Here is a 13,044-nt window from a genome sequence, read left to right on the forward strand (position 1 = left end):
TTAGTCCGGAGGCTACGCTCATACACACAGCACAGCACTGTGACAGTCTGTATAAAAGCACACCTCTGTCTTTGGCATAGTCCTCCTTTGACTGTAGCCATGCTGGATTCCACTGCCTTCTGACAGAAAGTGGCTTCAGTTGGGAGGCCTGTGTGCAGCTGTGGCATATTTTCAGCCAGGTGCACAAAGTCCAAAGATGACCAAGTCAAATATGACCATTTTAATGTGTGTAACATCCAAAGATTTAAAGATGCGAACAGCACAAAGGTGCTTTTAAAAAAAGATCTGATCTGTGATCTTTGAACAGCTCAACTTTCTTACGTTTCCCGTCCCCTAAAAATAAAGGCGTGTCAGAGACAGAGGGTTTATCTGTTAGAGGATTTGTCTTTCCAAGTGTGTGTATATATGTTTGTCAGTGTGTGTGTGTGTGTGTGTGTATCAGTGTGTGCCTTCAACTGCACTGAATGAAGCTTTTCCTTGCAGCACTAACTCACTACCATCCTGTCCACAAACCTCGGTGGAATTTGGAGTTTGAGTGCTGAGACATGCAGCGACTGGGCCTCATAAAGACCCTCTGTAAAGGCCAAGGGGTTAGCTTTAAAAAAAAACTCTCTCTCCCTCTCTCTCTCTCTCCCTGAGTCAGGCAGACTGAGGCATTCCTCAATCTCTCCATCTAACCCTGAGGACCAGCATGTTGTCCACTTCTTCTCTTCTCCTCTGCCCTGCTCTCCCTTTCTCTGCCCAGGCCTAATGGATTCAGTGATGTGACTACACCTGCTGTTAACAACACTTCACAACTGGGACTCCCTTCAGTCCCACAAAAGGCTTAGTTTTTAGGCTAACCAGGTCTGAGAAGAGTGGAGTGATCCTAGAATATATCACACGCTTGTTTTTGACCTTTGTCAAACGTCATTCATTGTCATTACAGATGACAAACATTATTCAATTTAAGGACGCTACATTTAATAAGTACAAAAAAGGCTAAAAGCTAGCAACAAAGACATTCCTTGATAACATACCTTGATCGAGTCGAGAATCATTTTGCAGCAATATTCAAACTCCCATCAAACATATCAAGGTAAAAACAATGGAATACCATTGCTTTAAGAATGACACGGTGGTAGCTAAGGGTTAGCCCAGTTAAAGATTAGCATAGAAATATTATATATTTTAAAAGGATAACTATAGTTAAAATGACCGTAACTAAAATAAAAAATTTAAAAATTTGCATCTTAAAGTCAGGTTTAAACGTTTGGTCATGTAACTTAAAGTCAGGTTTAAACGTTTGGTCAGACATAGCTTGTAGTTAGCTCAAAGGTGTAGAGAGAAGGTCTGGAGATCTGTCTGCACCTCAGTAATGAAATGATTGACCTTCATGATGTGACCAAAGTCACAGTACCAGCTCTGTAGTACTGCTGTAGTATAGTGTACTAGTGCAGTGATGAAGAGCTGCTCGTGTCATAGTCTGATTATGAAGCCCTGAATGATAAAGACACGACTGTGTGTGCACGTTAACTACAGAGATCACCTGTGTATAACATTACCCAGGTCAAACTCGAGCTCTTTTCAAGAACTTTTAAGATAAAAATGTTTTAATGTTCAAATTGTCTTATCCCAGCCCATTTCTTTGGGCTAGCATTCAGCTAACTCTGTTGACAGCATTTTGTTTTCTTCTAAAGTTTTAAAATAATCATTTATCTTTAAGATACTTCAGTATTTTTGCGCAAACTGGGTTATTGTTTGGTCAAGCTCAGTTAAAGTATTTTGACAAATAACAGTTCTTTCTCTGTGTCCAGGTGGACGATGAGGACATTCGTGCGGTTTGTGTTGGGACTCTTGGTCCTCAAAGCGGTGGTGGCCAGTCCTCGATTTTCTCGACAAGTGGATTTGGATTCTTACGATGATGCCAACTACGACGTTGAACCGGATAATATCAATTTGGAGAACCATGATAACTACGACTATGAGGCCGAGCTGACCATCGATGACCCTCAGGTAAGAACATGTACAGATCCCAGACCAGTTTTGGGGTTTGATTTTTCATTTAGTATCTATGGTTTACAGTAGTGGCTGTTGGTTGATGATGGTTGTTTTGGGGTTTTTTTTAAATAAGGAAGTCAATCAGGGAGTCACTATCAGGGATAGGAAGCTAAGGTTGTCCCTTTTATCTTAAAAAGTTTAAACCAGGGGTGTCAAACATATAGCCCGGGGGCCAGAACTGGCCCGCTAGGTTGTTCAATACGGCCCGCTTGTTGCTTTAAAAAAAATAGACAAACACATATACACATGTTCAGGGTATTGTTTTTGTATAATTATATTTAATTAAATATGCATAAACAAAAATAAATATCAAATATACTTGTAATTCTTTGCATGAAAACAAATGAGGAAAAACATGGACTCAATGTGATTCTTGGTTAATTACATTATGATCGTACTGGTCCGGCCCACTTGACATCTAATTGGGTTGAATCTGGCCCGTGAACCAAAATGAGTTTGACATCTCTGGTATCAACTTGCTAATTTACATGCCAATGTGTCCTTGGTAAACTTTTGAATGGCAGCTGTGTTTGTGGCAGACAAAGGTGTTTTCAAAGGTTTTGAGATTTTTTGAGATTTATTTGCAAAAGTGCTGCATTTACCAGGTTATGTCCAATGTCTGGTTCCAGGACTAGTTGTGGCTCTTGGGTAGAGTTAGACACTGATTTTTTTTTTCTCTTAGATTCTTTCGTTTTCGTTTCTTTCGAACTTGTGGCTATTTCTTTGTGTAAATATCTTTTAGCGTACTTCTTTTACATTTGCTTCTTCGCTAATATTTTTAAGCTGTCTGTTTAGCTAACTTTTCTTGGATTATACTTTGACGTTTAGTTGCTTTGCTTAAATGTATAGCGTAGAATAACATTTCTGGGAATTTATGAATGGGAATGAACTGAGTAACAAGAAAACTGAAACTGGTCACACCGACACTCAACACAGTCTGTACACAAACGTAGATGCAGCCTTTTACGTAAATCCTAAATAATCCTTTTCAGGTTCAACAGCCTGTCATGCTGTAATATTGGCAGCCTGCTCTGTTTTAGGTCACTAGGTTCACCAGGCAGGAAAACAAGCTACCAACCAGAACTATTTTGGAAACAGGGTGAAGTGTTTAGTCTAAGCCAAGATCGCGGCCAATTTCGCATTCACCTGGACAATATTCAGTGACGAATATTGAAATACTGAAACCGAATCCATCTGCACACAGAGAACGTTTTTCTGTGAGTGTAGAGAGGATTACTGACTCAGACGCTACCAGCTATTTGAACTTAAACATAAAGTGGACGAGTTGATTAAATAAATGTGTTTTTTTTTTTTGAGTGTGTGTGATCCTTTCTTCGGATGTTCAATTTTATGCATTTTTTTTTATTGAAAATTTTGTGCAAATTTATTTAGCTCATATATTTGTGCCCCCTATAGTTAAAAGATAGCCTAAAGCCTAAAAGATAGCCTAAAGCTAACTGTAGATTCGACAGAACTGCTAAGAATTATATTAAAATTCATATTTTTATTATTTTATTTAAATGGCAAAGACAAAGCTTAAGGTTAGCCGAACTATATTATTCGATGCATTTTTTTTTATTGCAAATTTTTTTGCAAATTAATTTAGCTCATATATTTGTGCTTAAGGTTAGCCGAACTATATTATTCTAATGTTGCCTAAAATAAATAAAATAACTGCTAGCCAAAATGTGCATCGGACATAGCTAACAGTTCACCAAGAGTAGAAAAGTTATATTTAGCCTAACGAGAAATGTAGCTGAGCAAGAAAGCATCCGCAAGTTAGGGGCAAAAAAAGCAAAACTTTAACTATAATAGTGTATTTTGTGATAACTCAAATCTTCCTCTAAAATTTTCACTTTTATTTTAACCAATTTTTCCAGAGTTCTCACTAAAGTTCTGACCCTGCTTTGGTTCATTCAGATCAACGTTCTTCTCTGCACAGCAACTTTTAGAGAAAACATTTTGAAAAACCAACTCCGGATCCAAAAATGTGCTCTTTAATAAGCTCTGATGGAGTGTGATGTGGTGAAACATCAGCCGAACTGATTGAGTCTAATTTCATGTTCCCCTTTTAGAATGCTCCGTAAGAAGAAAATTGGGTCAGAGAGAACTTTGGCTCCGTCCACGTAGGAACTGTCAGCCTTTCTCTCCCTGAGCCAGTGCCTTAACTTAAACCTGATGCGGGGCTGTGTGTTCTCCTGCCACCGCTCTTATCTCTCCCACAATCCTGTGCAGCTTCGGCAGATAAGATCGGGGCCCCTTGTCTTCATTTAAATGGTAGCATGCACACGTTTACTGTGGCTGTGGCGCAGGACGGTGCTCAGTGTGGGAAAGTTGTCATGTGTCTCAGAGTGGATGATAAGACGTCTCTCTTTCCACTCAGTCTGGATGTAACACGACACGGTGTAGCTGGTTTTGGCGGCAGTTTGTGGAAGCGGGAGAATGAGAAACAATTATCTTTTTCCTCGTCTGAGGGTCCGTGCAGCGTCAACACTGGGGCTTTGGTCGGTGACACAGTCAAATATGAGAAAAAGAAAAACCCACAGACTCTGCTGCTTCAGGAGGACGAAGATTCATTCACACATCAGGCGTCACTTGAGAAATGAAGTGGTGATGCGCTCCCTGCCCCTGGAATGCTGAGTCTTAGCTTTTCACCTCCAGCTCTTCGTCAGCTTCTTTGTCTCCTCTCCCCCTGAAGTTTTTTTTTTTTTTACAATGCTACAAGGCTCATTTACAATGCTGTGAAAACAAATAGATTTAAAAAAAGATCCTCCAATGCTTTAAACAGTAACTTTAGATTTATTGAGGCTTCTTTTCGAGGTCTTTCTACGACATTGAAATGCCTGTGGGCGACATGGTGGACTGGTGGCTCGATCTCTTGCCTTGCAGCATAAAGATCACTTGTTCAACTCAGGATTAAATAAATGATTCACTCTAAAATGAATGGTGTGAATGTCTGTGTGAATGATTATATTTCTCTATACGAGACCACGTGATGGACAAGTGAGTACACCTTAGCCCCATGACAGTGAGTACTTCCAAGTATTGAGCTATGGAAGACAAACATGCTGGGAAATAGGTTCTTTAATAATGTACCCTATTTTATTAATGGTGGGAGAATTTTTAAAAAGTATGTGCTCATGAATTTTAAATTTCTTTTTTTAAATATCGTTAAAAATGTTAATAAAATGTTGTGATGTGTTTAGTGAATGTTAATTTTTTTAAAAATATCGTTAAATATGTTAATAAAATGTTGTGATGTGTTTACAAAAATGTTAGCTTTGAATTACAGCTAGCTCACTTTTCATTGTATTTTATCATGCAATTTCCATTAAATGGAAGCATAATTTACAATGATTAAATGACAGGCAAGACTTTAAAAGCTCGTTTTCTTTTACATAAGTCTCCCCTGAAACCTTATATTGCTTTCTTTAAGCAACGAGCAAAGTCGCCCCCTTATAATGCTATCTTTAAGCAACGAGCAAAGTCGCCCCCTGGTGGCTGCGGTCATCTTCCATCAACTTAACTGCAATTGAAGTCAAACCAAAAGTGCAGTGTCAGGGAATTGAGCGGTCAACAAGACACGACTTTAGTGCTAGCATAATAAACCAGGTAACAGTTATATTCTATACACTTTACAGGTGGCCACATCTCCAACTATGGTACCAGCTGCTGTAAACCACCAAAAGCTAATGTAGCCACTATAGCTAATAGCATGATAGCATGCTAATGTGGCTATGAATAAAATGCTAATGTGTTCTTGGAAATGATGACACCTGAACTAGCGTGAACAATATGTAATAGAAAAATATATACAGTGTGAATAAGTATATAAGTAGTAGTGTGAATGGCTTGAAGTGGCAATCAAAACTAGAAAATACTATAGGACAAATCTGTTTTATATATTAGTATACAGTATTGCACTGGTTTCTACTGAGTACTGAGCGGCCTCTCTTACGGGCACGGAGCTATTTCTTTGACCACTCCGGTACAGTATATAGCAATAGCATAATTAGCATTTAGGGTTATGCTAACAGCCAGCATCTCTTCCCTGCTCTCTGTATTTCCATGCTCTTTCCAGATTTTTTCTGTATGTTTTTTTGGTGGCTAGCCTTTCACCTCTTCTTTTCCCTCAGTTGCTAATGTTTGCTTTAAGCGAAAGGGGGGAAGTGTGTGTGTGGGGGGGGGCTTTAAAAAGTCCATACTGGACTTTTTAAAGGCCTTCCTTGTTGTGTTGTAAACTGTGTCTCTGCCGAGCTTTTAAATTTCCGATTCAATGCTAAAATATCATCGAGGTGTTGCTAAGTTAATGTTAATTTCTTTTTGGTGCATACTTGTATTTTTTACCACTTGGCTTTATGGTATCTGATCACTTGTGTTGAACGCAGCTGCATAGACTCAAATATTGGTGAATATTGCAGCTACCATGTGTGTCTTGGTTCCACAAGGACCATTCCCTTTTCAGAGGATTGACTCAGTCTGTTTGGGTGTGAGAGACTGTCAGGTACTACCTGGGCTGGTGCGTAGGGGCTCATCGCCCTCGTCTGGACAATGAGGGAACTGCAAAAAAAAAAGCGCCTTTACTGTAAATGCAATCACAGCAGCAGACGGTGAAAGACGGAGTCTTTTCACTAAAGAACCAGCTGTAGTGTAATCTGTAAATCTTAGCTGGGCTGTGAATGTTGTCTTTTGATTGTTTTTAACCCACTATAAAACCCAATAGCTTGGCTGATGAATGAACAAAATCTGTTTTGCCTTACGTTTTTAACATATATTTACATTTAGACACATTTAGTGCCTGGGAGAAATATGTGGCCAGATCTTTGTTAAAAAGACAGTTTACTACCAGTATGAGGATGTTCTGATATCATTATTTACCACGAGAAGTCAAACGTTCTCAGACAGCTGTTATCATTCTATAAAGTTTAATCACTAAAACATGTTGTCTCCTACAAGTGACAAGTTTTATCTTTAAATCTCTGCCAAGTGTTGAGCTGTGCGTGTATTTTATGGGTTTCGGGGTTTCTGGTTTATTCCTAGTGTTGCAGATACTAAATAAATAAATAAAACACTGCAACACGTTTTGTGTGTTAGTACTCCAAAGCACTCGGCTCGGAGCCTTTAGCGCGTTTGCCTCTTCTATTGTACTTTAAACCAAATATTTTGCTGCCATCTAGTGATGGACATAAGGGACTTTCAGGAAGTGTCGTTGATTATTCTGAATTAAAACCGTTTTTAAAAATAACCGCAATGTTGGTGTTGTAAAGTTGTTATTAAAGTGTTTTATTTAGTACTTTATATCTGGTTAAGTTTGTTAAGTAGTGGTGGGGGGTTTTCAGGTGTTTTAGGAAACTTTCGCTAACAATGCTAACGTAGTCAATGCTGGCCTTTGCGTCTTCATTTAATTCCTCTTTTTCTTTTCTTCAACTAAGTAGTGCATAAGAATACCTTTAAAAATGAAATTAAATCGTTGAGGTAATTTAGTTCTCAATTGAAATTTAGTCATTAGATTAATTTAGGCGATTCTTATGATATTGTGTTTACCCTTTCTGCTGTAATTTAGTTGAGTTTTAACTTGGCCACAAGGTAAAAGACAATGGTTGTACTAAGAAAACCCAACCAGACCTTTTAGATTTTTTTTTTTCACGAAAACAATTCATTTCCTGTCACAAAATGTCACATTTGATACATAACAACAATTATTTTAAATGGACAATAATTTATCATGTTTTTATTTTAAATCTATAACTCATTGCTGCCTTTTTCCCTTCAGATAGAGATTGGAACACTGGCCCCACCTGACTACAACTACCCTGTACCTGAGGCATCATTGGAAGAACAAGAGGCTGAAGAGGAAGAAGAAGAAGAAGAGGTGCCTCTGAAACCTCAGCTCATCCCTCAGGGTTCCGGGGGATCTGGGGTTCTCATGGGCCCAGAAACACAAAAAGGTCTGAAAAAGCACCAACATTTAGGTCCATACTTCCATAAATTTTACTTCTCTTCAGACACCATTTTGGGGGGTTTACATAATTTTCTTTGGGCTGGCGGTTTGGTGAAAGCAGCATTACCCACAATTAACCTAAACATTCACAACTCTGCATCTTTTGAAACCATCTTGCCTGTGTGCATGCCTTCCATTTAAATACTTGTTGATGTTTAAATGTGTTCAATAACTGTGTCTATTTGTCAACTACTGCTTAACCTAATCATCATTGTGAACTTTAGGCCTGATTGTTAATCCATGTCAGTCTATACTGTTTTTTTATTTTTATTAATACCTAATCTTGTCTCTATTTAATCCATGTCAGTCTATTCTGTTTTTTTTATTAATACCTAATCTTGTCTCTAACAAGAGGTGGAGCTTCGTCTGATGCCCATTGACATCCTTCATGTATCCGGGGACTTTGGGGGTTCCGTTGGGTCTGGGGCCTCTGGAGCTTCTGGGGCTTCTGGGTCTGGAGGGTCTGGGGGCTCAGGGGATCTGATGGTTTTCGGAAGTTCCGAGATTTCAGGAGGTTCTGGCGGCTCTGGTGACATTGTCTTCATCTCAGGAGTTTCTGAAGAGCTATTGGGTTCTGGAGGGTCAGGAGAATTTCTGTTATCTGGAGATATCTTGATATCTGGGAAATCCTGGGTTTCTGGAGACTTTTGGGGATCTGGAGATCTCTCGGGATCTGGGCATCATTTTGGATCTGGGGATATCTCAGGGTCTGGGGATATTCTTGTATCTGGCATGTCTGGAACCTCTGGGGACTTTGGCTCTGGAGTTTCTGAGATTGCAGTTGAACTTCCATTGGGCTCTGGAGAGTCTGGGGACCAGTCCGGTTCTGGGTTCTCTGGAGACCTGTTGATCTCAGGAGCCTCTGGAAGCTCTGGGGTTTCTGGGGACTCTGAGGAGTCCGGGGAGTCTGGCGTAGTTTTGTTATCTGGAGGTTAGTATCTTTAGTGTCTCCTGGATAAAAAAATAACTAAATATTAGTCCATGTGATTTATGTGATTAACTGTCCTAAACTTCCATTTAACTGCACCTTTTTATTGTAGTTAAATGTTGATTGTGTGTTTTATATATCTGTTTTTCTGTTTGTTATGTTGTCTTTTCATCCTGGCCAAACTTCTAACTTCTCTCTTAACCCACAACCTTTGGCTCTAACAAGAGGAGGAGCTGCCCCTCGTTCCCGACACTGTCCCTGAAGAAGCATCGAGAGCTTCTGGGGAATTTTCAGGAACTTCAGGAATCTCAGGGGCTTCAGGTGACACTGGGGTTTCCGGAGACATAGACATCTCTGGAACCTCTGGGGTTCCTAGTGTTTCTGGCTCTGGTGACACAGAGGTGCCTGAGGTAGTCCTGGTCCCTGACATTGATAAAGGTCAGTATTTATGACTTGGTGTGAGAACATGTATAGGATTGACCTTAGATCTTAGTATACTCTGGCCCACATTAGTTCCTGTCCCATATTTGAGGCTTGTGGTCCATCATTCTCGTTGATCGTCTAATCAACTTCTCAAGGCAGACTTCCTGCAACGTGCTCTCTAACGTTCATGTTAATTTTGTTTTTTTCAAAACTGCCCATTTCCCTGCAATTAACAAAAACCATCAACTAAAATCAGGATATATTAACAGTGCTAGACTGATAATATACTGTACATCACTCATCACAGCGGCAAACAGAAGGTTGAATGTTTGCCAGACTTTCTGTTCCATGTCCATTCTCCTCTAATTTGTCTCTTTAACACCTTAACTTGTCTCTAACAAGAGGATGGGCTGCTTCCGACTACACCAAAAACCCCACAAGAGGGTGCTGGGAGTGTAGAAGGGTCAGGATTGCCAGAGCCTGGTGAACCTGATGAGCCTGAAGAGCCTGTGATTGACACAAAAGGTCAGTAATAAAGCACTTTGGTTAGCTTTGTGGAAGATTACATTAGATTTAAGTTGGTTATTTACTGAATACAAGGGTTTAGATTTAAGACGGTCAGGAGACACCAAAGATTCTGTGTCAAAGATTTTTGAGGCCGTTGCCCTAAACCAAGGGTCACCAACTATATTTGTCAGAAGGCAGAATAACACTGATGAAAAATAACATTTTTGTCTAAAATTATTATTTGATGTTTATTTTGGAATCCAGCCGTGGGCCGGATTGTATGGTACAGTGGGTTAGATTTGTCCTGCGGGCCACCAGTTGATTGTCACTGGCTTAAACCACTTATCAAACCCTGGGTTACTTTTCTGTGTGCAGTCCTCAAGTTTCCCCTAAAAACAAATGGGACACATAAACCATTGCAAACATTTTCTCATCTAAAAAGTCAATTAAAAAAAAAGTTAAATGTTGAGGAAGTTTCATTGCTGAACATGATTGACAGGTGTTACGTCCAGAGTTTACCACTAGTCCGTCAGAACCTTTGAGGATCAGAGGTATCCTCAAGAAATTCAAGCAAGTCCAGGTGCCTACTACTGGACTACTGGGTGTGCATGAGACATTCTGGAGGACTCAGAACCTTTACCTACCGGTTAACCCTCACGCTGCCTTCTCTTTCACCAGGTATGCCAACTTGCTTGCTGTGCACGTGCCTCGGAGGTTCAGTCTACTGTGACGACTTAAGGCTGGACACCGTACCACCTCTTCCCAAAGACACCACTCATTTCTACGCACGCTACAACAGAATCACTAAGATCAACAAGTCGGACTTCGCTTTCATGAGTATGTCGGCCTTTTTTTAATGAAAATGTTTGAATATAAGACCAAGGAAGTTCTGGGTGGGTTTAGAAAGGTGAATGTAAAACGCAAGTGTCCTATGTGTTGATGATGGCAGTATCGTGTGACAATATCAGAAAAGGACTGAACAAGTTTTTTTTTTCTCCTTTCTCCAGACAAACTTAAAAGGATCGACTTGACCGCCAATGAGATTAGGAGCATTGATGAAAAAGCGTTTGCGGGTCTAGCCGAGCTGGAGGAGCTGGTGATACGGGAAAATCACATCTCACAGCTGCCTCCTCTGCCAGAGACTATGACATTGATCGACGCCAGCCAAAACAACATTGGAGGCAAAGGCATTCACAGAGAGGCATTCAAAGTATGTCCATGCCCGTTTAATAACCTTTAATAATGCAGGATATGTCCATTAAAAGGGGAAGTGGTGGCTTAGTGGTTAAGGAAGCGGACTTGGGTCCAGAAGGTTTCAGGTTTGAGTCCACCAGCTGCCAAGTTAGCACTGAGGTGCATTGAGCATGGCACCGTCCCCACACACTGCTCCCTGGGCGCCTAAAAAGCTGCCCACCGTTCACTTTGGTGATGGGTTAAAAAAAAGAGGTCACATTTCATTGTGTGCTGTAGAGTAAGTAGTTCAATTTCCTTTTCCTTACATATGTCGTTACATTTCATATCCAGGATATGTCTAGCCTGAAGTACCTGTACCTGACAGACAACCAGCTGGACTATATCCCTGTGCCTCTGCCAGAAAGTCTGCGATCACTGCACCTGCAGGTATAAAGTCAAAGGATTGTGTAAATAACAAATCATGACATTGTCTTTGTTCTTCAATCAATTAATTTCTTCTAATTACTTCTTCCTGTTACTGCAGCGCAATAATATTCAAATGATGCACGAGGACACGTTCTGCAACATGAAAGACTTCAACTACATCAGGAATGCACTGGAGGACATCCGCCTAGACGGCAACCCCATCAACCTCAGCAGGACCCCGCAGGCCTACATCTGCCTGCCCCGCATACCTATTGGGAATCTTATTTAACCACACACACAAACACACACACACAGAGTCTTACACAAATGCAACCACACACTTTTGTACATATTGACACACTACATCACACAAATCACACAAACACCTGTAATCAAATGCCACGACACAAACACACAAACACCTGTAATCAAATGCCACAGCAAACTTTGTAACTGTCCATCATGCTGCTTGTGTGTACTTCAGGTTAAACCTTGAATAATCCAGTCCAGACACATGCTCTACTGTTTGTCCTTGCTGTTCGTCTGCTCTGACTTCTCTGATGGATATGACACAAAACTCAAACTGTAAGTTGTTTCTCAGATAGGCTCCTGCAGCCGAAAAATACACGAAGCAAAACATGAGTAAACATAAGCCGAATACCTTGGTTTTGACAAATGCAGGCGACGTATATTTAATGGTAAATATAAAGAATCAACACAGCTTAATGTCCCAGAAACCATGTTTACCATGCAGCTAACAATTAAGCTAACTAAATTCCACAGTACTGTGCAAAGGTTTTAAAGACCCAAAGCGACCCAAGAGTGCCATCTACTGTCCACAAAGATCCGACCTTTGCACAGCACTGCATATGTTCAGGCCAGGCTGCAGACCCGAATCTGGGAGACAGTAATGTATATTTTCACCAAATCACACACAGACACACACACACACACACACATACCCAAAGGAACTGTTGCCAAAACACAAAAGGTTCCACACAACTTGACATGAAAAAAAAAAAAAACTGTGGCCAAAATCCAGTCATTTACTTTATTAAAAAGCCGCTAAAACATTGTTCACTTCTTCTTGTTATTGGGAAGAAAACTGGTTTTAAACTAATATAAAAATGTGATTGTTTTGTATAAAAAAGTAATTCAAAAACAATATTGAAAAAACTAACACATTTGGAAATATATTTACTATAATAGACTTATTGAAGCTGGAGCTTAATGGAGGCTGATGGAGAAATATCTAATGCAATAAAAGAAGCATTTTAAATAAGATTGTTTGTTGTAAAGTCTGTACTGTAATATAAAATATATTATTCTGAAGGTTTTTTTTTTATGAGCTGCCTTAGTGGGTAGATTACATTCCTTCTTAACCAAAGACAGAGAGTCTACAGTCCAACAAATTCAGACTTTTATTTGATGTGGGAGGATTCTGTTGATGTGAACTGTGAAGAGGTTAAGAATAAATCTCTAAAAGCTTGCTATTGTGTGCTTTGTATGGAATAACCACAAGTGAATAAAGTTTTTGAAGACACCT

At 39.8% G+C, this 13,044-nt stretch overlaps 1 protein-coding gene across 1 annotated transcript in view; it reads left to right on the forward strand.

The window, feature by feature from the left end:
• epyc (epiphycan) overlaps window positions 1-11,875 on the forward strand; it is a 12,789-nt gene extending 914 nt beyond the window's left edge. The window contains exons 2-10 of the mRNA XM_008315527.3: window positions 1,797-1,995; window positions 7,814-7,988; window positions 8,394-8,972; window positions 9,195-9,407; window positions 9,795-9,917; window positions 10,578-10,736; window positions 10,907-11,109; window positions 11,424-11,519; window positions 11,617-11,875. Of these exons, the coding sequence (XP_008313749.1) occupies window positions 1,804-1,995; window positions 7,814-7,988; window positions 8,394-8,972; window positions 9,195-9,407; window positions 9,795-9,917; window positions 10,578-10,736; window positions 10,907-11,109; window positions 11,424-11,519; window positions 11,617-11,787 (1,911 nt within the window). The 5' untranslated portion in view covers window positions 1,797-1,803 and the 3' untranslated portion in view covers window positions 11,788-11,875. The remainder of the gene's footprint in view (window positions 1-1,796; window positions 1,996-7,813; window positions 7,989-8,393; window positions 8,973-9,194; window positions 9,408-9,794; window positions 9,918-10,577; window positions 10,737-10,906; window positions 11,110-11,423; window positions 11,520-11,616) is intronic.
• The last annotated feature ends 1,169 nt before the right edge of the window (window positions 11,876-13,044 follow it).

Source organism: Cynoglossus semilaevis, chromosome 8 (assembly GCF_000523025.1).
Source record: "Cynoglossus semilaevis isolate Cse_v1.0 chromosome 8, Cse_v1.0, whole genome shotgun sequence".
NCBI lineage: Eukaryota > Metazoa > Chordata > Actinopteri > Pleuronectiformes > Cynoglossidae > Cynoglossus > Cynoglossus semilaevis.